The 23,064-nt window shown below is 41.5% G+C and overlaps 3 protein-coding genes across 3 annotated transcripts in view; 1 reads left to right on the plus strand and 2 right to left on the minus strand.

The window, feature by feature from the left end:
• The window catches only part of LOC137298414 (uncharacterized), a 34,361-nt gene extending 33,003 nt beyond the window's left edge, over positions 1-1,358 (plus strand). The window contains exon 14 of the mRNA XM_067830676.1: positions 116-1,358. Within this exon, the coding sequence (XP_067686777.1) occupies positions 116-432 (317 nt within the window). The 3' untranslated portion in view covers positions 433-1,358. The remainder of the gene's footprint in view (positions 1-115) is intronic.
• On the minus strand, positions 1,349-21,432 carry LOC137298415 (mitochondrial glutathione transporter SLC25A40-like). Its single transcript, XM_067830677.1, has 10 exons — positions 21,216-21,432; positions 19,943-20,118; positions 19,302-19,369; positions 18,694-18,821; positions 18,058-18,231; positions 14,083-14,192; positions 13,095-13,188; positions 12,173-12,250; positions 8,492-11,687; positions 1,349-2,215 (listed from the first exon to the last, which is right to left on the minus strand). Exons 1-9 carry the CDS (start codon positions 21,310-21,312, stop codon positions 11,563-11,565), a joined length of 1,050 nt encoding a protein of 349 aa, XP_067686778.1. The 5' UTR covers positions 21,313-21,432; the 3' UTR covers positions 1,349-2,215; positions 8,492-11,562.
• LOC137297833 (uncharacterized) lies at positions 1,841-4,881 on the minus strand. The gene is made up of 3 exons (XM_067829790.1): positions 3,952-4,881; positions 2,942-3,727; positions 1,841-1,861 (listed from the first exon to the last, which is right to left on the minus strand). Exons 1-3 carry the CDS (start codon positions 4,879-4,881, stop codon positions 1,841-1,843), a joined length of 1,737 nt encoding a protein of 578 aa, XP_067685891.1.
• Positions 21,433-23,064: the final 1,632 nt, after the last annotated feature.

Here is a 23,064-nt window from a genome sequence, read left to right on the forward strand (position 1 = left end):
GGCATGTCCATGTCAAAATTATAACTATGGCCTTGATCCTATAGTACTGTGTAATTTAGTTAACACTGTTAACACTATCGGAAAAAATAACAAATTTGCAACATCAATGTTTCAGAAGGAATCACATCACTGGGCAGTCTTGAAGGATTTAAGACTTTAGACCTGAAAGATGTTTTTGAAAACAACACTCTTTCAGAAGGGTTTGAAATCATGAAAAAGTTTGCTGAAGGTGACAGTTCAAGAAACAAAGACACTCCAGGACCAAAGTCACATGGAGCCATGCCAGTCCCATCCTGCAATAACTGTAGCATCACATCGCCAAAATGCAAGAGATGTTCAAGATGCCTCCAGGTGTCCTACTGCAGCAGAGAGTGTCAACGAAAGGCATGGCCACTCCATAAGCAACTCTGCAAGTCTGAGAAAAAACTCTGAGTTTAAACTCTAAATGTAAACATGATCACACGTAGATGAACAAAACACTGGAAACTACGTTAATATGAGGAAACAAACCTCGATTTCTTTAATACCAGTTTTTAAAGAACTTTAAAGCAAGTTGATACTGGACAACACTTTTTTCTCTAATTCGACTTACTACCCTTGGTTTCAATTAGATGTCAGTTGTCTACCCTGATGTGTTAATGCATAATAATTTCTTGATTAATGTCCTACTGCATTATCTCAGTTGTAATTTATTCACTCAAGGAGGGCAGTGTACAATACCTTGTGGGTTAATACCGTACTGTATTATCACAGATGTATTTTATTCACTCAAGGAAGGCAGTGCACAATAACTTGAGGGTTAATACCATACTGTATTGTCACAGATGTATTTTAATCACTGAAGAAAGGCGATGTTCAATACCTTCCGAGTCAGTATCGTACTGCATACTCACAGATGTATTTTATTCACTCCAGGAAGGCAGTGTTCAAAACTTTCTGGGTTAGAACCCTACTGCTTTATCTCCGATGTATCGTTACCTAAGAAAAGGAGTGCTTTATCTCTGATGTGTATTTAGTCACTTAAGAAAGGCTATGCATAATACCTTCTGGGTTAATACCCAATTGCATTACCTTATTTAGTCACTTAAGTAGGGGAGTGTATAATCTCAGATATATTTTAATCACTTAAGAAAGGTTATGCATTATTCCTTCTTGGGCACTGTGATGCTCAGAACTGGAAGACAGACCAGGTAGGGCACAGACCACTCAATGCTGATGGTGAGTGAAAGAGAAAGAAGGATGACATGGAATGATCATATATTTCTACCCTTCAGTCGCAGACAGAGTTAACCTTGCCATGTTTTACAGTCTATTGGACTGTGACAAAATGATAGACAAATAAACCTGCTACCCTAAAATATGTCTTTTATTTGACTTTATTTCTCTTACATAAATTAACATTTTTCCATTGATAATGGAGCAGAAATAATGAATGTGACATCCATCACGCATACATGTATAACAATGAATGTGACATGAATACATGTATAACAATGAGTGTGACATGCATACATGTATAACAATGAATGTGACATCCATCATATATCCATATATATTGATGAATATGACATCCATCACTGTATTCATATATATGAATGAATAATCACTTGATGTGGGGCCTGCTGATGATAGGTCAATCAAAGACGTGAAACCTGTACAAATATTCCAACAGCATTACAGCTACAGAGATACAAACTCAGGACCCTCAGAGTGACAAACACCTCAACCATAATGCCACTGGTACTTCAGACATACAGTAACTCATCAAGTACTACAGGTCAGTCACAAAGGCAGTGAGTGAATATGAATTAATGCCACTAGTACAAATAATCCAGCAGTATCACAACTGTGGACGCTCAATCTGGGAATGAAACTCAGAGCCATCAGTATGACTCATAAACACCTTAACCATTAAGCCACTGGGCCACCCCTCTACCCTCGCCATCTCAGGTACATCACTACTGATCAAGCACTGCATGCACAGCACACCATGCACCCTTGAATACTGCCATGTGAGTGAGTTAAATTCATGTCACAGCAGCAGTATTTCAGCTATATTGTGACTTCATCAAGATACACAGCTGCACAATTAACAAATTGTGTCAACCACAATAATCTGGGATATCAATATTGACATATGAACACTGGACAATTAGGGGACAGTACACAGGTATATAGTACTGTTGTTTACAATTAACTATAAAATTATTAAAATCTAAATATTTTAGATATTTAAATACTTACCTTACCATAGGTCTTATGCATATTACCTCAAGCTTCGCTAGTAGAGATCAGACAGACGTTGATTCGCCATTCCCTGAATGGCTACCTCGTATAATCTACGGATGTAGTCACGGAAGTGACGTGATCTCCCTACTCGCGGGAAAGCGAGCCATCCCAAAATTCACTTTTACTGGCAGCAGGAAAGAAAGGTCCGATGAGTCCAAAGTGGGGAGGAGCATCCAGCGTTGGGAGGGAGTCACCGCCCTATGGTAAGGTAAGTATTTAAATATCTAAAATATTTAGATTTTAATAAATTTTTAACTTACCTTACCATAGGTCTTATGCATATGGCTTCGACAGAGAGGACGGTGGTGTGGACTCCGGAGGACCTTCACATCTTCAGCAGACCAAGCACATGCACAGGAGACCCGGGAGACCAATGCCAACGTCACAGGGCAAACCTGGAAACAGGACAAAGGATAACCCAAGGGAACTCCAAAGAGAAACCGACGCACCCAGAGGGTGAGGTTAATCTTAAGACCAAAGGTAAGAACAACACAATTACCTAATGGGCGGAAGGCTGGGTGAGTTGCTGTGCAACCACCAACGGGCCAAAAGACTGAAGCCCCTCCATGTCCTCGACAGCCAAGTCCCTCAGGTAGTGTGAGGCAAAAACGGTGGACGACTTCCAAAAACAACCCTCCATAATCCGTGGCACCGTACAGTTCCTGTGGAGGGCCATAGTGGACGCCAGGGCTCTAATTTCATGGGGGTTGTTCGCCGTCGGATGGGGGAGTTTCTTGGCATCGTACGCCGCCAGGATAGTCGCACGAAGCCACAGAGCAATAGTGTTTCTATTAACTTCCCCCTTGCACGATGAAGAAAAAGGGATAAACAGTCTCTTCCGGGAATGTCTCTTCAAGGCAGACCTCTGGATGTAATATCTAAGGGCCCTGACTGGACACAGGAACTCCTCCTCCGTATCATGTCGTCCGAGGATGGTCGATAAAGGCGGGATGGAGAACCGTCTATCTGGTTGCCCGGGAAGCTGATTCTTGGCAATGAAGTCCCACAGCAATCCCAAGTGGACTCGACCATGCCTAGCTTGTTCAAAACGCACTTGTGTGACATCCAGGGCATGAATCTCACTAACTCTAGCTGCCGTAGCTAGGGCAAGTAAGAAGACCGTCTTCCTGGACAACAGCTCGAAGGAAGCATCCTCTAGGGGCTCATATGGGGAGCCTCTCAAGTGTTGCAAAACAACATTCAGATCCCAAGCTGGAGGGCGGAACTTGACCTTCTGGTCCTCCAACTTGAACGCCTTCAGCAGGGCAACCAGTTCTGGAACTTTAGAAATCTGACGATCCGTCTTGACCGCCAAGACGGAGTTCAATGCTGACAAGTAGGTACCCAACGTACTCCCTTTGAGATGCTTGGAATTACGTAGAAACATCAAAAAATTCGCCACGAACTGTGGGGAAGCTGTCATGGGATCCTGTGATCTCTGAGCACAAAAGCTTTCAAATGAGCGCCACTTGTCATCATAGAGGGATCTGGTGGATGTCCGATGAGCTCGGGTTATGGCATTCGCCACATGCAAGGAATAGCCTTTCGCCCTTAATGCCTTCTGTAAATGGTCCAGCCGTGCAGATGGAATCTCAGCGGATCTGGATGGAGTTGTTGGCTGTGCGGATGACGAAGGAGGTGTGGCCAATCTGGAAGCTGAACCGGATCTCCGCTGACGAGGCGTCGCAGATCGGGGAACCACGGTCTGGCTGGCCACCAGGGCGCGACCAAAAGCAGTCTCAGGTTCTGTGTCTGCTTGATCTTGCCAATCACTTCTGGGAGAAGAACGGGTGGTGGAAAAGCGTACGCGTCTAGACCCTCCCACGACAGAGATAGAGCGTCGACTGCCCAAGCCTGTGGATCCGGTACGGGAGACACGTAAGTTGGTAGCTGATGGTTGAAGCTGGTGGCGAAGAGGTCCACCAAGGGTCTCCCGTGGCGAAGGCAAATCTGACGAAACACGTCTGGATGAAGCATCCATTCCGTCGGTGAAGGTCTGCCTGGGCGCGACAACGCGTCTGCCAGAATGTTCTTGCAGCCGGGTATGTGTCGAACCCTGATTGTGATCCTGTTGCTGTCTAGCAGATCTGCTAACACGAACATCTGGTCTAGAAGTTGCTTGGACCTGGTCGTGCCCTGATTCCGGATAACCCAGACGACTGTGGAGTTGTCCGACGCCACCAGGAGCTTGGTGTTGGACAAAATCGGTAGCCAGCGGCGAACTGCTAGAATGACGGCTTGCAATTCCAGGTTGTTGATGTGCCACAACCTTTCGGCGTCGGACCACAGCCCTGAGGTCGTTCGGCCCGCCAGATGGGCGCCCCACCCTAGTAGAGACGCATCCACGAACAACTCGTGGTCGTGACTGGAGTCTTCCAAACAGACGCCGACGCAGACATTCGATTCTACCATCCACCACCGGAGATACTGATGTAGATGTGGAGGTAGAAGAACCCGTGACTTGAGGTCGTTCATCTGGATGAATGGTGACAGAAACCTCTGTAAGGGCCGTAGCATAAGGCGCCCTCTGAGAGTAAGATCCTGCGCCGATGTCAAAAGACCCAACAGAGACTGCCACTCTCTGAGGGTCATGGGTTGAGAGAGACCTCGATCCGCAAACGCCAGAATCTTTAGCCATCGATCTGGAGGGACCCTGACAAGATTGTCTTTTGTTAAAAATAATCCCCCGATGAAGGTCAGTTCTTGAGTTGGTTCCAGATGTGACTTGTTGGTGTTGACCATCCAACCCAGTTGATGCAGCAGGCGGGTGGAGAAGTCCAAGTGTTTGCGTAGCAGTAGAGGACTGCCGTGGTTGAGAAGGCAGTCGTCTATGTATGGATCGAAGTCCACTCCCCTTAGATGAAGAAACCTGGTAACCGGAAGCGTGATGCGTGTGAAAAGCCACGGGGCCGTAGAAATGCCAAACGGAAGCACCCTCCACTGGTAATGTATTCCGTTGAAGACGAACCTCAGGTACTTCCTGTGACGCGGATGTATGGGAACATGTAGGTAAGCGTCCTGTAGGTCCAGACTGGCTAGCCAAGCCCCGGGAGACAATTTGGCTCGAATCTGCTCTAGGGACGTCATTCGGAAATGAGGAGGGTCGGCCAGATACTGTCTGTTGAAGACCGCCATGTTGTGAATCATGCGCATCTTGTCGGAATCTTTCTTTGGCACCAGGAAGATGGGTGAGTAGAACCCCGGGGAGCGGTGGGGTTCCAGCACTGTCTCTATGGCTCTCTTGGATAACAGAATGTCGATATTGGACTCTAGGAGAGCTAGTTGGTGTTGAGGATATATCCGCGACTGGGGAGTAGATGTCAGCGGTGGAGTCTCGACCAATGGTAGTTTGTAGCCGGACTTCAGAATCTTGCTTACAAACGGATCCTCTAGGAATGACCAGTTGGGCCAGAAGATCCCTAGTCTCCCACCTACTGGAGTCGGATGGACAGGTACGACTGGGGGTGGGAGGTCCCAGTCGGAGACATCCACGGCTTCAGCGACCAGAGTAGGGGCGCTTGCCTCTGCCTCGCCCTGGCATCGAGGGGGTGTCCCGGCTGCGCTCCTGGGGCTTCCGCTGAGTGTCATTATCCTTGGTGCGGCCCCGTCCCCTCCCAAAGGAGGAGCGGATGGATTCCCTCCTGGGAATATAGCGCTTCTTTCCACTTCCTCTGGCTCTGCCACGAAAGGCAGAACCAAGCGCCTCAAAGGTAGACAGCGCGACTTCAGTGTTCGTTAATTCCGCGTGCGACTTGTAAATATCTGGAATCTTGTCGGCGAACAGAAACTTGGAAGTGAAGGGAGCCCGAAGTAATTGGCGCTTAAATTCCTCCTGCCAATTACATGTATCCAGGAAGCCGGAGCGGCGAACCGAAGTTGTCATAGCCAACGCTGCACGTAAGTGACCGAGTAAGTCATGAAGAACTTTGCCCTGCCACTGGAAGATCGTCGTGAGATGATCCACCCTGGAGGCGTTGTCTTCTGATAGGTCTGCTGCAGCCGCTGAAGTAGCTGAGGCTAACGCCGAAATGGGTTTAAGCATACGCTTGAGTTCCGTGTCAATAGCTGCTAATTTGGAGTCCTGCACTTTATAAGCTGAGAGTGAAGAACTTGACAAGCGCTTGAGTGAGTCGTCCTGGGCTGCACCATTATCTGTGAAGTCTAGGCTGTGGATCTTGTAATCCGACTTCCTTGACTTAGACGCCTTGATCGTAGGATTCAGAGACAGCTTGGCAAAATCCTCGTCCAGGAGAGACACTGCCTCCGCCACCATAGGATGAGGTGGAATTAGTAGTTCCGGGGACAAACGGATGGACGCCGGATTATTAGGATCGACTGACGGAGAAGGACAGTCAGGTAGCCTGTCAGCAATCCACTCAAACACTGCCGATAGTGGTAGATAGGTGCCATCATCCTCGCCTACACCTGCCTCTTCTTCATAGTCAGGGCAGAAGTGTTGCTCCTCCAAATCTTCCCAAGAGACTGAAGTCGATTCCCGCCGCTGGGTGGAAGAGGTAGAAGGCGTCCGAGTAGAAGAATCCTTCAGTGAAACTCGCGAGGCCTCTGGTGAACGTGAACGCCGGGTTCTGGAAGAGCGCCGAGGAGATCTGGATCGCGAACGGAAGCGCCGTCGTCTAGGAGAGCGTGAGCATGAGCGCGAGCGCCGGCGCCGACTACGGTGAGGAGAACGGGAGCGCCGATTCCTCGGAGATCTGGACCATGATCTGCGTCTCGAGCGCTCAGCTTCTAAGCGCCGAGCGCGCTCCTCGTCTAGCTGACGTTGTAGCACCTCTTCTCTAGATAGCGTGTGAGAGATCCTGGGGATCCGGTAAGGCGCTGGCGGAGGCACAGGAGCCGGCGTCTGAACAAGCGCTGGCGTAGGTATAGGTGCTGGTATTGGAACCAGTGAAGGTGTCCCCATCAAGGCTGTAGACGCTGACGTGGGCATAGGCGCTGACGTAGGTGTCGGTGCTGGCATAGGCGTAGGCGTTGACGTTGAAATTAGTTCGGGAATCAAGGCAGGCGCTGACATGGGCGCTGGCACAGTAGCTGAGGTCGGCGCTGGCTCTCTAGTAGAAGTGCTGGGCGTCAGGAGAGACCGTAATAGCCTCTGAACTTCTGGGTGCGCTAAGGCGTCCGGACGGGATAAGTCAACAAAGGCGTCCGAGCGAAGTGGCTCCGGAGACGATCGAACCGGCGTCGTAGATGAGCGCTCCAAACCAGACGTCGGCGTTGGTGCTGTAAAGGTAGGCAGCTCCGGGTCGTCCTGTAAAGAACCTAAAGAAGAAGCTGGGGAAGACATTCTCCTCTTCCGCTGAGTAAACCTCTTTCTACGGACAGCTAAAAAGGTCTTGAAATCCGCCACAGAAAGACTAGTACAATGCTGACAGCGGCTGTCAAGGGAACAGGTCTGCGATGCACAATCCGGACACCAGGGGTGGGGATCCTTGGCTGACTTCTGCCCCTTGCAGACAGTACAAAACTGCCGAGTCATACACAGTTAACTGCAACAGATAAAAACATACCCGAAGCGTGAAATAAAACAATAACGCTAGAGGTAGAAACGAAAAACACCCCTACATAAAAAATGCAGCAAAAGCGCACCCCCAACCTAAAGTGGGTACGCCTGTAAGCTCGCGACAGCGACGGCTAGCAACCAACATGGCTACCTGTGAAACATGCCACGTGGGACAAAAAAACACATGAAAAACGGCAAAAATCGGGAGGAAATACCATACAAAATAGCAGAACAGATGGAGGAAGTATTCCTGACGGAATAAAGAACCTCCAAGGCCGCCATGACACCTCACAAACAACGCAGGAAAACCCACATCGAAGTGAGAAAAAAAAGAAACATTTACAACACGAGGTAGCAAGGTAAGTGAAGTTAAATTCAATTTAACTAACCACACACCTAGGGAAACAAGACATACCTACCTGTTGAACGACAACTTTATTCAACACAATAGAAAACTCCGAGCGAAACAAACACGTCTGATCAGACGAACGCTAGAAGTAAAAGTGAATTTTGGGATGGCTCGCTTTCCCGCGAGTAGGGAGATCACGTCACTTCCGTGACTACATCCGTAGATTATACGAGGTAGCCATTCAGGGAATGGCGAATCAACGTCTGTCTGATCTCTACTAGCGAAGCTTGAGGTAATATGCATAAGACCTATGGTAAGGTAAGTTAAAAATTTACATTTCAATGTACACAAGAAAAGCAACAAGACAGCATACCTTCCCCAGAGATGTGTCTCCATATCTCTTTAAATAATAAATATCTGTGACAATGTTCAGATCATACTCTTAAAACTTTCTCCAATGAAATTTTACATAAAATTTGTGATTCTGCTTAAATACAAATGCATCTGGGCAGTTAGAAGAAAAACATCGATTGAACAAACAAAATAAGCATCTACAAAAACATTCCTCAGGCTACGCTGTAGTCATACTCAAAGATAAATGATCGTATTAACTGGTGCCTTGGTAGTTATGTGACTACAAATCATACAGATAATAAAATGATCCAAGAGCTTAACTAGCAGCACCAATAAAATCTTCCAAAGAAATTGCTGAACATGCTCAGCACAACACAATTAATTACTTGGGTTGGCTGAAAGCCATGCACAATTTTTTCAAGAGTAGTTACATATTTATGGTGCTCATAAATGTTGAAAATGAAGCATAATTTCATAAGTATGTGTTTGAATTAAAATACTCTAAGAAACTAAGATACACTGAAACATAAAAACTACTTTCAAGCAGTTCTGTGAATTTATGCATGTGGGAATCTAACTCAGCTGTCTCACTGCTCTGGTTTGAGCCATGTTTCAAGATCAACTTCCACAGAAGAGCTTAATATGGGATGCTTGAAAATATGACTGTCAGTTTATCCTTTACAGATCATGTCAGGTTTTGTCTGCCAATCTGGTATTGTAAGATTTCTATGGCAAGTCTAACGGGACTGACTAATCTTTCATTCATTTTGATTCAAATAATATGAGTAACTTTTGACAAACATTTTGATTTCTGATAAGAAAACACAATTTCCTTACAAAAACTGGCAGAGTCAAAGCCCACACATAAGCATGTGTATTCTGTGAAACTGAAACAGAGGCATGTGTTCAACAACACTAAAATAATATAACATTAAAACAGACTAGTTACTAGGTAACACGATAACAGAGTTATAAACAAAGCGGCACAGAAACGCTCAAAACAAATGACAGTTTGTGACTGAAATACAATGAACACATTTAATCAGATGTAAAAACAACATATAATATCTCATCACTAGTCTGTGAATATGGTTTTACCCCGAGAAGAATCACATGGTAGAATCAATCCCATAAACAGTAGTCAAGAAAATTTTTAACTGATGGCAGCCTATGAAAAATTTAATTTGGGTTACTTTTTTTTAAAATATTGTTCCAAACAATACAGGAAAAACAGTTTTTGTCTTAGGTTGTAAATTTTATATGAAGCAGAATCAGTTCAAAGTTCTAATCTCTCTCATCCAGAAAATGTCATAAATGCTCCCTTCACTAATCATCACTATGCTAGTGATACTTATCATTAATTTAATTAAATAATTGTCTCAGGTGTAGAGAAATTGTGATAATGATCTCTTAGATGTTTTACATTATACATAATCACAAAATACTGAAAAATATGTTGAGGACAGGAGAAACACTGAATCAGATGCATAATGGGTCCTTCAGAGTGAGTTAGTGGTTTAATGCCAGTTAGAAATGCACTTAAGTCACATCCTGTGATCCTGAGAGAAAGAAGTTCAAATCTTTCAGTCTCATAATCTCTGCTAATACAAGTGCATACGCTAACAAATGCTAACATGATCAAATTACAGATTCAGCCAGTCAATTCAAAAGTACCTGGCACATACTGGTTGCCAAACAAGCAAAATATATCACATCACCCGATATTCATAGAATCTTGTCACACCTAAACAGGGACTGGGAAAGAGAACTCTGACAATGGGCCATTTTTAGGATTGTTTGCCATTTTCTAAATTTATAATGGGCCAGTGCCCTTTTATCAGTAGTAAACTTCAATGGGCCCTTTTTCATTCTAATGTGCAAAATGGCCCAAGGCACCTGCCTTTCACAGTCCCTGCCAAAAGGAAGTGACTCAGCATTAGTGTCTGAAGCAACAGTGCCACATGTGCCTCATTCTCAGGTTATGTGCAATAATCCATGACAGTGGACTTCATTTTATTCCACATGTTCAATAATCTTACGATGATAAATCATATACGCTTTTCATGGGTAACTAAATGGATTTCACAAGGATAAATCTTCTTCAGAGTTTTCAGAATGTATTCAGACAATGTCTAAAATAACTTGCATATCTGATTACACAGGCAACATCATTTGAAGGGACCTAGAATATCTCTTTCAAATATTCTTGAAAATATTAAAATATTAAAAGTATGACATCCAGCATTTCAGCAATGGCAGTATGGCCATCTGTCTCAATGTACATAAAAATATTTTGAAAATTCAGTTTTTAGAGTAATGGTTGAGAGTTGGCAATATTCAAGCCATCAGATAACCATGTGATTCAGGATTAACCCAGGCACTAATTGTAACAACCTAATTCTTAATAAAGCTCTGAAGAAAGAGGAGACCCTGAATCTTCCTGTGGACTCATAGGAATCATCTTTCCATAACTCAACAAAATATTTGGCAGCAGATCCATCTATCTAATTGTCCAGGTATTCAGCTCACACATGGATCCATCCATCCAAGTTGTCCATCCCATCCATCAGCCAATCAAACTAGTCTGTCTTATATCATCCATCCATCCGACTTGTCCATCTATTTACTATTTTAATGAGTCTGTCTTCTATCCATCTGTGTCAGTCAATCCACTAACCAATTCCATCTATCCATCCATACAGCCAACTTGTCCATCAAGCAACCAATTCAACAAGTTTGTCAATCCATCCAACTTGTCCATCCAGCAACCAATTCAACAAGTTTGTCAATCCATCAAACTTGTGCATCCATGTACCAACCAAACTAGTCTTTCTTCTATCATATATTCATCCATCCATCCATCCATCCATCCACCAGTGAATCTAGTCTTTCTTCTATCCATTCATCCATCCAACAAGTTCATGCATCACACATTTACCCATCCTACATATCATCTATACATGAATGTCCTGCAAATACCACCTTGCTTCACACCAACTGCATCTTTACTAGAATGTGGAAGACACTTATGGTTGGCGCAAGTCCGGAATGGTCACTCTCTAGACAGATTCTTCACTCTCTCGTCATTTCGATTCCGGAAGAATAGTTTGAAGTATTCGTAAGTGCTGATCATGATGGCACAGGCTGGAGCAACCTTTGATACCCGGGGCACAATGCCTGCAACACAGTGAGATCCTGATTGAACTATCAGTTGAGTAGTTAGTCAGCATACAGCAGCTAAGACAGAGTGTGTGGTCGTTTAAATGTATTCCAGGATACTTCCTCCAATTTCAACGACAGAACAGCCGAATCTCTGCTTACTGCAGTTATTTATCCTCCTTGCAATGATTATACAATGATATTTCAAAATATCCTTGTTTACTTGAAAGTTTGAACTACTAATTGCTCATCATAAGATGATGGAATGGCTGTGATCTGTCAAATAACACATTTGTTATTGAAACTATAAAAGCAATGTCTTTTTATCAACAGTTCCTAGTCAACATGAAGAGCTTTATTGAACAGTTTCTCTGACATAAAGTAAACATAAACTAAAGTATTACAATGGTCTACTAAAAATTATAACGTGTCATAAACAGTCAGCACTAAAGGATTCAATAATGTACGGATGTTAAACAACTGGTGTTACTTTGCCAGCTCACCTGTAAATAATGATTGTATTCCCTGTTGTCGATACAGTCTTCCAATCAGTTTCCATGTGGAACTGACCTCCTTCTTACCTGTAACATAAATTACACACCTTTACACCTTCCTTGTGTTTGTGCAAGTTTGTAAAGTTGTCAAACCATAAAATTGAAAAGTTGCCTGATGTTTGTTAAGAATTGTGATTAAAAAAAAACTGTCATCATTACATAGGTAAAAAGCCCTCTAAGGACCCATTTTACTTGGACTGAAGAGGTTCATTGAAAGTTGAAAATATTTCAATATAATGTTTTCACTTCTGTCTGTAACAATATGCTCCAGAACATATTTTAGCAAAGACTATTTGACAGGTACATATGTCAGCTGTCCTGCAGGATTGGTCAACTGTGTTGCTGGGTTGAAAAGTTGTCCTGCAGGATTGGTCAACTGTGTCGCTGGGTCGGTCAGTTGTCCTGCAGGATTGGTCAACTGTGTTGCTGGGTTGGTCAGTTGTCCTGCAGGATTGGTCAACTGTGTTGCTGGGTTGGTCAGCTGTCCTGCAGGATTGGTCAACTGTGTTGCTGGGTTGGTCAGCTGTCCTGCAGGATTGGTCAACTGTGTTGCTGGGTTGTCCTGCAGAGTTGGTCAGATGTGTTGCAGGATTCGTCAGTTGTGTTGCAGAATTGGTCAGATGTCCTACAGGATTGGCCAATTGTTTTGCAAGGTTGGTCAGATGTCTTACAAGATTGGTCAGTTGCATTGCAGGGTTGGTCATTTCTCCTATAGGATTGGTCAAATGTGTTGCAGCGTTGGTCAGTTCTCCTACAGGATTGGTCAAGTGCGTTGTTGGGTTAAACAGTTGTCCTGCAGGATTAATCAGTTGTCCTGTACATTTGGTAGCACTCTATTGAAACAAGGCTATCTAATGGGTGACTGACTTACTATCATTGTGTCCTGAGTGAGTCATTATCTCACCAAACTCAAGCTGGCGGTGAGTCTTGATCACATCAAACGGCAGCGTTAACACAGCAGCTATCTGAGGATATGAAGCAGTTCTTGTAATTCCACTGTCATGGAGTGAGTGAGAAGGTTTACTAAAACCAACACTATGTAAGTTGAGTGAGGGAGTCTATTTTTACGCCACTTTTAGCAATTTTCCAGCAATATCAAGGCAGGGGACACAAGAAAATGGGCTTCACACATTGTACCCATGTGGGGAATCGAATCCAGGTCTTCGGTGTGACAAGCGAACCCTTTAACCACTAGGCTACCCCTCGCCCTGTAAGCTGAGAAATGCCAGAAAATATGCTGAGGACTATACTCAGCCAGGGAAGGGAATGAAGACATGTCAAGTGTAACACCTTAAAGACAACACATACAGGTGTTCATAAAGGGCATGACCTTGTGTTTTCAGTCTCCCCCTTGTGCCAGTAAAAAACTGAAGAAAAGTGTTAGGGAAGATTAATATTTTATATTAAGGAAGATATATTTCTTGAAATGTTATGAGTCTTCTACTAAAAAAATTATTTTTCTGTTCAGAATACTTCAGACTAACTGGAGACGACACATATATATCATTTATATCACATACACTTTCCTGATAGTTCAGCATTGATTAGTCTGGCCTCAGGTAAAGTTCGTCCAAGGAAATTCCACTCAAAGGAAGGTATAGCATGAATCCATCTCTACAAAAGCCCATTCTCTGTGTCTCTGACCATACACTAAGATTATAGTTCAATACACAGGAGAAGATGGGAAACACACTACTGGTTCACGCCTGTCACGATGAAAGCCCAATTTGATTCCCAGCATGGGTACAAAGTGGAGGATACACTATAATTGGTATAAAAGTCAACTCACTCACTTCCTCCATGCATAAGGTCTCTCTCTGACACTCACTCATTCACAGAGCTGAACCTCCTCTACTCACTGTTCCAGCTGTTGCTCCTGTTAAAAAGCTTTCGGTAAAGTTCAGATCTGTCGAACCTCGTGTCAACAATACATAGGACTTCAAGTTCTCATAGGAAAACCAGTACAGCGCTGAAATCAAATGAAACAAAACTCTAGCATCTGTCAACAACGAGAACCAAAGCTTGACAGTACTGAGCATTCAGGCTACATTCCAGCGAATCAGGACTCTGCAGTATTCAAGGTGTTCTGATAGACTAAGGGCAATTACATACCAAGGGATGATATTAACCTTGCCACAGAAACTAACAATGATGCAGCAGTTTTTAAGAATACATTAAAAAGTGATACAAACTTTTGACCAATTTTGTCCTTTCACATTCAAAAAGATGAAGATGTACATGAGTATATTTGAAGCCATTGTCGCAGTTGCAGTAATTGTCACTTTCCTCAAATTATCAAACTATCACAGTTTTCACCCAGAAATATGTAGAATTTTCTACCCTTGTCGTTTACAATTTCTGGCTTGAAAATGGAAGACGTTTCACAGAAGGAGAGTTTCTGGATAAACCTGTATATGGCCTACTTGAATTAGGAGAGAAACATCATGCGTTGGCCAATTTCTGGGTGTTATTAAGCACAGGAATACATTTGGAAGTGATGGCGTCACCAATACTGATGACACAACAAAACTATTGTTTGTGATGTTCCTACTTGTCAATATACAGCATATGGTCTTGCAGTTTCCTGGAATCAAATACCATTTGATCATGTTTTTCAACCAATCAGATTACAGAACACACTGACTTTTTGCAAACCTCAAATTACTGACACCTTCCAAATCTGTTGTAAATTCAAACACAATCTTGACTCTTTCTAACGATCAACATATAAGACAATCCCCTGCCACATATTATCAAATCAAACTTAACAAGAAATGAAAGTGAAGGTCGTAGTTTAAGGTGAGGTAAAATGTCAATAAAAACATTACTCTCTAACTCTCTTGATATCTTGCACTGTAGTTGTTCAAAAACAAAATATTTCAAGAGTCACTTCCAAGGTAGCATGACAGCATTGGCGCAATGCTGTATTACTGCCGCGAGTTACGCTTGTGCCGGCAACGGGGCTCACGGCATTGGCACAGCACTGGGCCACCACCGGGGAGCCACTGTCTCTCAGCCACCAGCTGGTACCAGCAGATTCCCAGCACTGACCCATGTGTTCTAAATTTAACCTCTTTATCAGTTCATCTGCCCGGAGCTACTTTTAGTTGTGAAACTTGAAGATTAACTTACAAATATATCTAAAAAGCCCTTGTCCAGTTTCACACAATCAGTGCACAAGTGTTTTTGCAAATGATAAAAGTTTATAGTCTAATTATTATTTAATAGAAACTACAAACAATGGAAACATTTGAAACAGGCATTTGCTGCAGACTGTCAACTGAAGAATTTCTCCCAAGAGCAGTATCTTACACCACTGTTCACTGTTGCACTTTTCCGAGGATTTACAGATTTCAAGTCCCTTTTCCACATGATATACCAGGATCATTTAAGAAAGGTATAGTCTACCATATTTTCACAGTTTTAAAATATATGCAAACATGTTACTAAAGGATAAATGGGATATTTGGAAATGGTTGTAGTTTGATACGTAAGTGCCACTGAGTTAAACGTGGCCATCCTCACGATTAACAGCAGCATTTCATTTCAGTACTATACTTGTCACTGTTTTCTGTAATCAGAAATACATATGCTTTTCGATCAGTACCACATTTGGTAACAATTGCATACTTGACTGACTGGGATTGTTAAAATTTCAAATTATATTATGAAAAGAAAGTGTTTGAAACATACAAACTTGATATAGTTAAATATTAATCAAAATTGAAAGGAGCCCCAGAGGTAAGGCAATCTAGAATTGTCAGACTTGTGACTTTATATATGACAACACACAATAATATACATTGAAATGTTTAATGAAAGTAGAGAATTATTGATACAGCAGCTTTATGTACTTTTACGTCCAATTTCAATTTCCATTTCAGAAGCAGCACGGAAGAACCCAGCGTGCACGAAGGCGTCTGATTGCAAACTGGAAAGCCTCATAAAACTGCGACAAACGTACAATAAACAACTCTATCATCAAAAACTATGTTCCACAGGAGATATCACTTGTATGAGAACATGTGTCAGCTCCTGGGAGATATCGTTTTGACAGTAGACTTTGAACAGTGCCCTGTCAATGAACTTGATGACATCACAATGCTATGGCATCATTGCACTGCAAGTCTAATGGTAATACAGTTTTGAGAGTTGTACATTTTCACTGAAAACTAATGAAGCATGATTTCTGATGATGCACAGAACCTCATTTCATTACATATTATTATAAAAGAGAGAATTAAAGTTAAGAAGATACATTTAATTATTTTGTTTTCTGTTTTCAACCGCATAGATTCAACTAATTACGACATACACACATTTTAGTACTATAGAATAGCATATCTTAAGACAATTCATAGATATTTGTTAAAGTTCTATTTTTTGTAAGATATATAATGATATGTGAACACATGTTCCGTTTCATAAACTTTTATTCTTTTAAACAATCTTGTTCAGAAACATTAGACTTTAACTTACAGTTGATAAATACAGTGTTTTAAAGTGTTTTACAGTATCTTTACAAATGCCGATTGTCACAATCACAAATGATGGATGGTAGAGAAAACCAAGATACGATTTCTTGGCCTTAGTCAATGAAGAATCATATATGTAGATTAAAAAGCCAGGATGATATGATTGGCAAAAGGAAGGCACAGTATTGGCTACAGACTGGCATGCCATCATTGGGCCAATGATGGGCCAGTATTGGCTACATATTGGCCTGCCATCATTGGGCCAATGCTGGGCCAACGTTGATAATCAGCACCTATATAAAGCTTGGTGCTGAATATGACAAAAATACAGAGGACAGTCCTTGAGATATCTCACTGACAAGTTTAACATGCAGCTTACATGCTGAAATCTTCAAAGTGTCGCTGTGACCTTGAAAATTGACTGAATGTCACCAAAATCGACCTGGCCCTGCACCTTCCCTAAATAAAGCTTGGTGTTGAATATGAAGAAAATACACTAAAACAGTTCTTGGGATATCTCGCTGACAAGGTAAAACACTAAAGTCCCAAAGTCCCCTTGTGACCTTGAGATGAAGGCCAAGGTCACCAAACCTGACTGAGACCTTTCTTTTACTGTGATAAACCTAGATACCAAATATGAAAAGAATCTAGTCCTTAAGTTCCAGTTCTTAAGATATTCCCATCCATGTGTACGTATGTACAGACTGACAGAGCCTAAAACTAAATCCCCGCTTTGTGCTGAACGCCCAGCAGGGGATAAAAACATTAGTTTTCTTCTAATTTGACTGGCCTTTTCACCTTAGATGTGTTACAAAATTAAAGGATTCAGATACAAAACTGACAGTCATATAACTGATATATTTTCTGTATGTAGTCTGAAATCCTGCAATAAAGGGAGCAAACAAAGTGAGTGAGTGAGTTTGGTTTTACGCCGCTTTTAGCAATATTCCAGCGATATCACGGCAGGGGACACCAGATAATGGGCTTCACACATCGTACCCATGTGGGGAATCGAATCCGGGTCTTCAGCGTGACAAGCGAATGCTTTAACCACTAGACTACCCCACCTCGCCGGAGCAAACAAAGTATACAAAACATACAACAAATCTAGAGCAACAATACTGCAACTTCTGTATATCACATAAAATCATGCTAATTAGTCAGTAAAATCCTTCAATATGAAACAGTTTGATCATCCACTGAAATAGATTTCATTGAGCACAAAGACAAAACGGCAATTCAAACTATTCATAAGGGTCACAAAAATGATGACATGCAGTCACACAAGCCTCCTCTCACCAACAAGAATGCAATAAAACAAGTCCTGCACTGCAATGAACAGATATATAAACATCTAACCTGAGAAAGGAACATCCCGCAACAGTGTTGGACCGAGGCCTCTCCAAAGGGAGAGAACTCCATCTGCCTGGACAGCTCTGATCACAGACTTTGTGATCTGTCTGTAAGTCAGTTGCTCTGCCTGCAGTTTGGTCCTGACCAGTTCTAGTGGCGAGATCAAGGACACTGCCCAAACTGAAACATACAATCAAGTACTCTTCATGGAGGTAAAGTATGTACACTCCTAGATGATTATGTTTGAAAAGAAAGTAAATTCATGACCAAACTGAGAGGTCCAATGATCTGGATATCTGTAGGAACAAATGTTCACAGGACTGTGTTTGATAGTGGTCAGGATTTGCTAGATTTTAGCTTGTGTTGTTTTCAGTGATATAAATGTGAAACAGTGAAGAATTAATAATAATTTTATAATTGTACAGGAATCAGTTCCCAATATGAACATATTTGCAAATAAACAATTCAGTTTACACGTCTGAACCATGTTAACTCATAAGGTAAGTTGGTGTATATATTGTCACATGACATCGTGTAATGGTATTTATCATCTTCACTCTCCACCTTGTTCTATCAACCTCTACCACATCATCGGATCTACTAGGTTACCAAGGAAACAGGAACAGTAGATTGTTTACTTACCTCTTGCAAGAGCTCCAGAGAACATTGGGATCCACCAATCAGATGGCTTGGAATCTTGATACTTGAAAGCAACTTTGAGTTGTTCATAACATGTAAAATAAATAACAGTAGCTGGTACCGCCATCACCCTGGAATGGAAGACAGGTAAGACACTTAATACTAATTGTTTATGCAATGCTTATTTGGTGAAGATGAAGAAGTGTTTGACATCTGTTCAAGTATCTACTAGTCTTGGTCTGAACATGAGGAAGGTGTGTTGTCAGCATCACCCCAACAGAGGGAAGTGGGTGTAGGTAATCGTCCAGCACAGGTGTACATGACACCCTCCAGCTGGACCACACAAGAACCCCTCCCCACTTCTGTTCCTTTTGTTCCATTCTAAATGTGTCAAGCCCATTTGTAGTGTCAACACCCACAAACACACCAAGGGCTGGGAAAGGAGGTTGTTTAAAGTCCTAAGACTGCCCACGTATCTTGATGCAAGCATGCAAATAACTACAATAGTTTGAGGAATATTATACTTTTTACTGGGTATCTCACACATAGGGTAGAAGAAACTTTATAGCTTTGACATACAGTACTTTCCGCAGTCACAGCTATAGACTCACAAAGTAGGTGGCAGTCCACTCCATAGTGATGATATACCTTCATTGCGGACGATATGGATGAAGGCATCCTAGAAAAGATATATGGAGAGAGCTAAATACAAACATCCGAAAACCTTCATAACTCCATGACAGAAGACATAGTCCACCCTTCCCTAACCACCAACTTTCCCCCTTCCTCAGTCCAACCCTTACCTGATCCCCAAGTTTACCCTTAATTGACCTCCAAGTCCATCCCTTCCCTCACCACCAAGTCCATGTTTATAATAAGAAAAACACATGTGACAATAGTCATTATATGAAGCCAATGATATATGTTCCTTTTGGAAAATGATAGCCATATGACCACAATAATAAGATAAATCTGATGTAAGTTTGAGGGGACTCACACAAAAATAGTTATTATCAATTTCATTGAAAATGAATGGGGCGAACTTGTTTGTGACCATTCATTATCTAGATAATGGTAGAAAATTAACAAAGTTCAAAGGTGAACTGTAAGAATTCTTGTTGCCACAGTTATCTTCTACATGACATCATCTTAATGAATGTGCTGCTGCATACTTGGAAAACTAACACTCCCGTCAGTGGATGGTCTGTATGGCAGCTTGAGCCATGCTAAGTTTACACTGTTTTCCACCAACCTTTGTGCTATTAAATGCCCCTGGCTTCTTGTACCACTGACTAGATGAGGTAGGCTGGCCATTTAAACAAGCACAGATGTGATCCATCAAACCATTGCAGTAGAGAAAACAGTCCCCTTTTACAAATGGCTTCTTCTGAGCTTGCAACCGAATTTTGACAACATCAAAAGGAGTCACTGAAATGTAATTATCATTGCCGTCAGGTATGTATCAATAGATATTCACAAAAATACCAACAACATGTACAATGCATTTCAAAACATCACATAGAAAATGTTATCTGCTGCATGAGACATGAAGTAGTACATGTGTCCTGTACTTATATTGCACAGTGCATCCAGATAGCAGAATATACATCAATATAAGCTGTTCAAACTCAAAATGTTGAATGAATGTTGCTCTTTATTGGGATTGTTATTTCTGAGAAATTGGAGTTGGGTGAGTACTGGCACTCAGTAAAGCACATAATTTTATGCAGTACTTGGTGTCTATTCTTTGCTAAATTATAGTCGTTCAATGAATTTTGTATTGCATTATCAATTTCATCATTCACATATATATAATAACCTTTAATAATGCTTTACTTACAACACCAGAAACATGTAAACAGTGATGAATTATTTCATCAGATGTCTGCCAAGAGTACTGGACATAACTCATGTTTGAATCGGAATGCACACTCTTGTTTTAGTACAATATTAGCGTCTTATTTTTAAATGTACAAAATTGACAAGAATAAAGAAATTTGTGATAAAACTTAAAAGGCTAGGAGATTATATTAACAGTGTCTAATAACCCACCTACAAATTCAGGACTATAAGTATCATTATATGAGGGTAAGAGTTCTGGGCGTACCCCCCAACCCCAATCAAAGCCAAAATTACAAACTGTCATGCTAACCTGACTCTAAATATACATTAAATAAACCAGAACAGGAATAATAAAAGCAATCAATGAACTTATTTCAAAGTTGCAGTATTACATCTGAAGGACGGTGAAGATATTCTAAGTAAAAAGGGGGTGGGGGGTAAGGGTACTTTTCCAATTATAGGTACAAGTAGGTTGCATCAGGTAATTTGGACACAGTTACAATTTAATACCTAACCCTATACTACATAAACGTATCATACAACATGTACATAAATAACGTGCTTCACTTCTCACAATACTGCACTAAATATTGTTACGAGCCCAGAAGATTATCTGACATTAGTTAAACATTTACAAATCAAGGCTAAACTGCTTGGTAATGGGGCAAAAAGTAGGGCTTTACTTGAAATAGACGTAAGCATGGCTCCGGTACATGATGCAACCATTTGCTGAAATGGAGTGATGTATATTCCATGTCGTCGGCTATTTTCTGCTGCCATTGTCAACTCCACAATCAAGACAGAATCACTTGATGCCCTGTCCCATATCTCTTGACTCCAATAATGAGTTCGCAGAGTTTCACCACCGAGGTCACGTTGTCAAGCCACCAATTTAGAGTTATCTGCCCTTAGTTGGTGGTTATGCGTGTATGTTGCGCTGCAGACGACACCATTTCCTTTACTATCTATCATGGCAGACTGTAATAAAAAATAGATAATTTTTGTTTTTAAGGTCGAGTGTTTTCATTATAGTTATATTATGATGTCAGGGGTTGAAACTTAACCTGAATCATTTATTAGTCTCACTACGGAAGCAATTAAGTTGTTTATTTGACACGAATTCTATTGGATTCTGGAGGAGACGGGGTTGCCTTGCTGTTAAGCGTTCGATTCCCCCCATGGGTAAAATATGTGAAGCCCAATCCCGGTGTAAATCGCCCGGATAATGCTGTCCAATATTCCAATAATCATGTTGTTAAAAACAATGTAAAACGCAAACTCATCCACTTGTTTCACCACCACCAACAACAAAAATTCTCAAGAATATTGATATTGAACGATCTGCGTGTAATGTATTATAACAACAGTAAATATAATGTTCAGTGGCCGGGCTGGACGTTCCGTGTGTCCCTTTTCTATATATCCTGTTCAGGGCTCTGTCATGTTGTACCAGAGCAGCTGTACAGACGTTAGGGTCTGCTATTTTTATATATAAGTATACGCATATGTTATTACATGATAACTCATCCGTTATGTACACAAATATTTATAATAAGGATTCGTTACCTGCTCCAAAGACGGCTGAGTGTCAGACATTCAGAGTTATTCAGATAATTAAATGAAAAATTAATTACATGTGAAATGAATATTTGCTGACGGAACGAGCTCCTTTAAGAACAGAGCAAACGGTCACAAATCAGGTGAAGTGGCGTGACGCTGCAGAGTGTGACTTAAAATTTGTTTGTGACATCAACAGTCAATGGATACCGATAGCAAGTGAGTGTTAATTTTCCGGCGCCTTATAGATATATTGGGTTCAGTATACCCACGGTAGATGAATACATTGATTTCAAAGCTGTGCACTGAACATTTATAATCGAATTATGGCCTTGTAAACAGAACAATTTTATCAAACAATATCTACCACGTCGAACTTGATCCCTCGACACTGAAACTCTGTTTGTGACAATTAATGTATATTTGCCATCTTATTATGAGTGTTTTTTTCAAAGAGCCGTTTTTCGCCATTGTGCGGCATTTTTTGGCAAGCATATCAATATGACCGTTCTGGCTCGAGACTCTATCAAAACACAGTTAAAGTACTTAGTGTTTCTTTCTGCGAATGCTCTACAAAGACGGGGCCCAGTCTAAATAAGGTCGCAAAACAGCAGACACCCTTACAACTAGTGTTTAAGGATGAACTTACTAAGGAAAGTTGACCCATTATAATTCCGTTTTAAAAGGACAAATGTGGCTTTCATACTCCTATAAATATATTTATAATATATCGTTGCAATTACATATTTGTTTTTTATTTCAGTTTTAACAGACTGGTTGTCAGGTTTATATTAGCAATGTTAATAGTTGTAACTCAAATACTTTGCTCCCTTACTTATTTCTGTTGCATAAACATAGTAAACTTTTTCTTGTTATTTAATGAATTATGTCCATATACCCCCATTAATGAATATCATGTAGAAAATCCTCACTTACTTATATATACTTTGCAATCTTGCACAAAAGAAGGCAATA

This window comes from Haliotis asinina, chromosome 10 (genome assembly GCF_037392515.1).
Source record: "Haliotis asinina isolate JCU_RB_2024 chromosome 10, JCU_Hal_asi_v2, whole genome shotgun sequence".
NCBI classification, from domain to species: Eukaryota; Metazoa; Mollusca; class Gastropoda; order Lepetellida; family Haliotidae; genus Haliotis; species Haliotis asinina.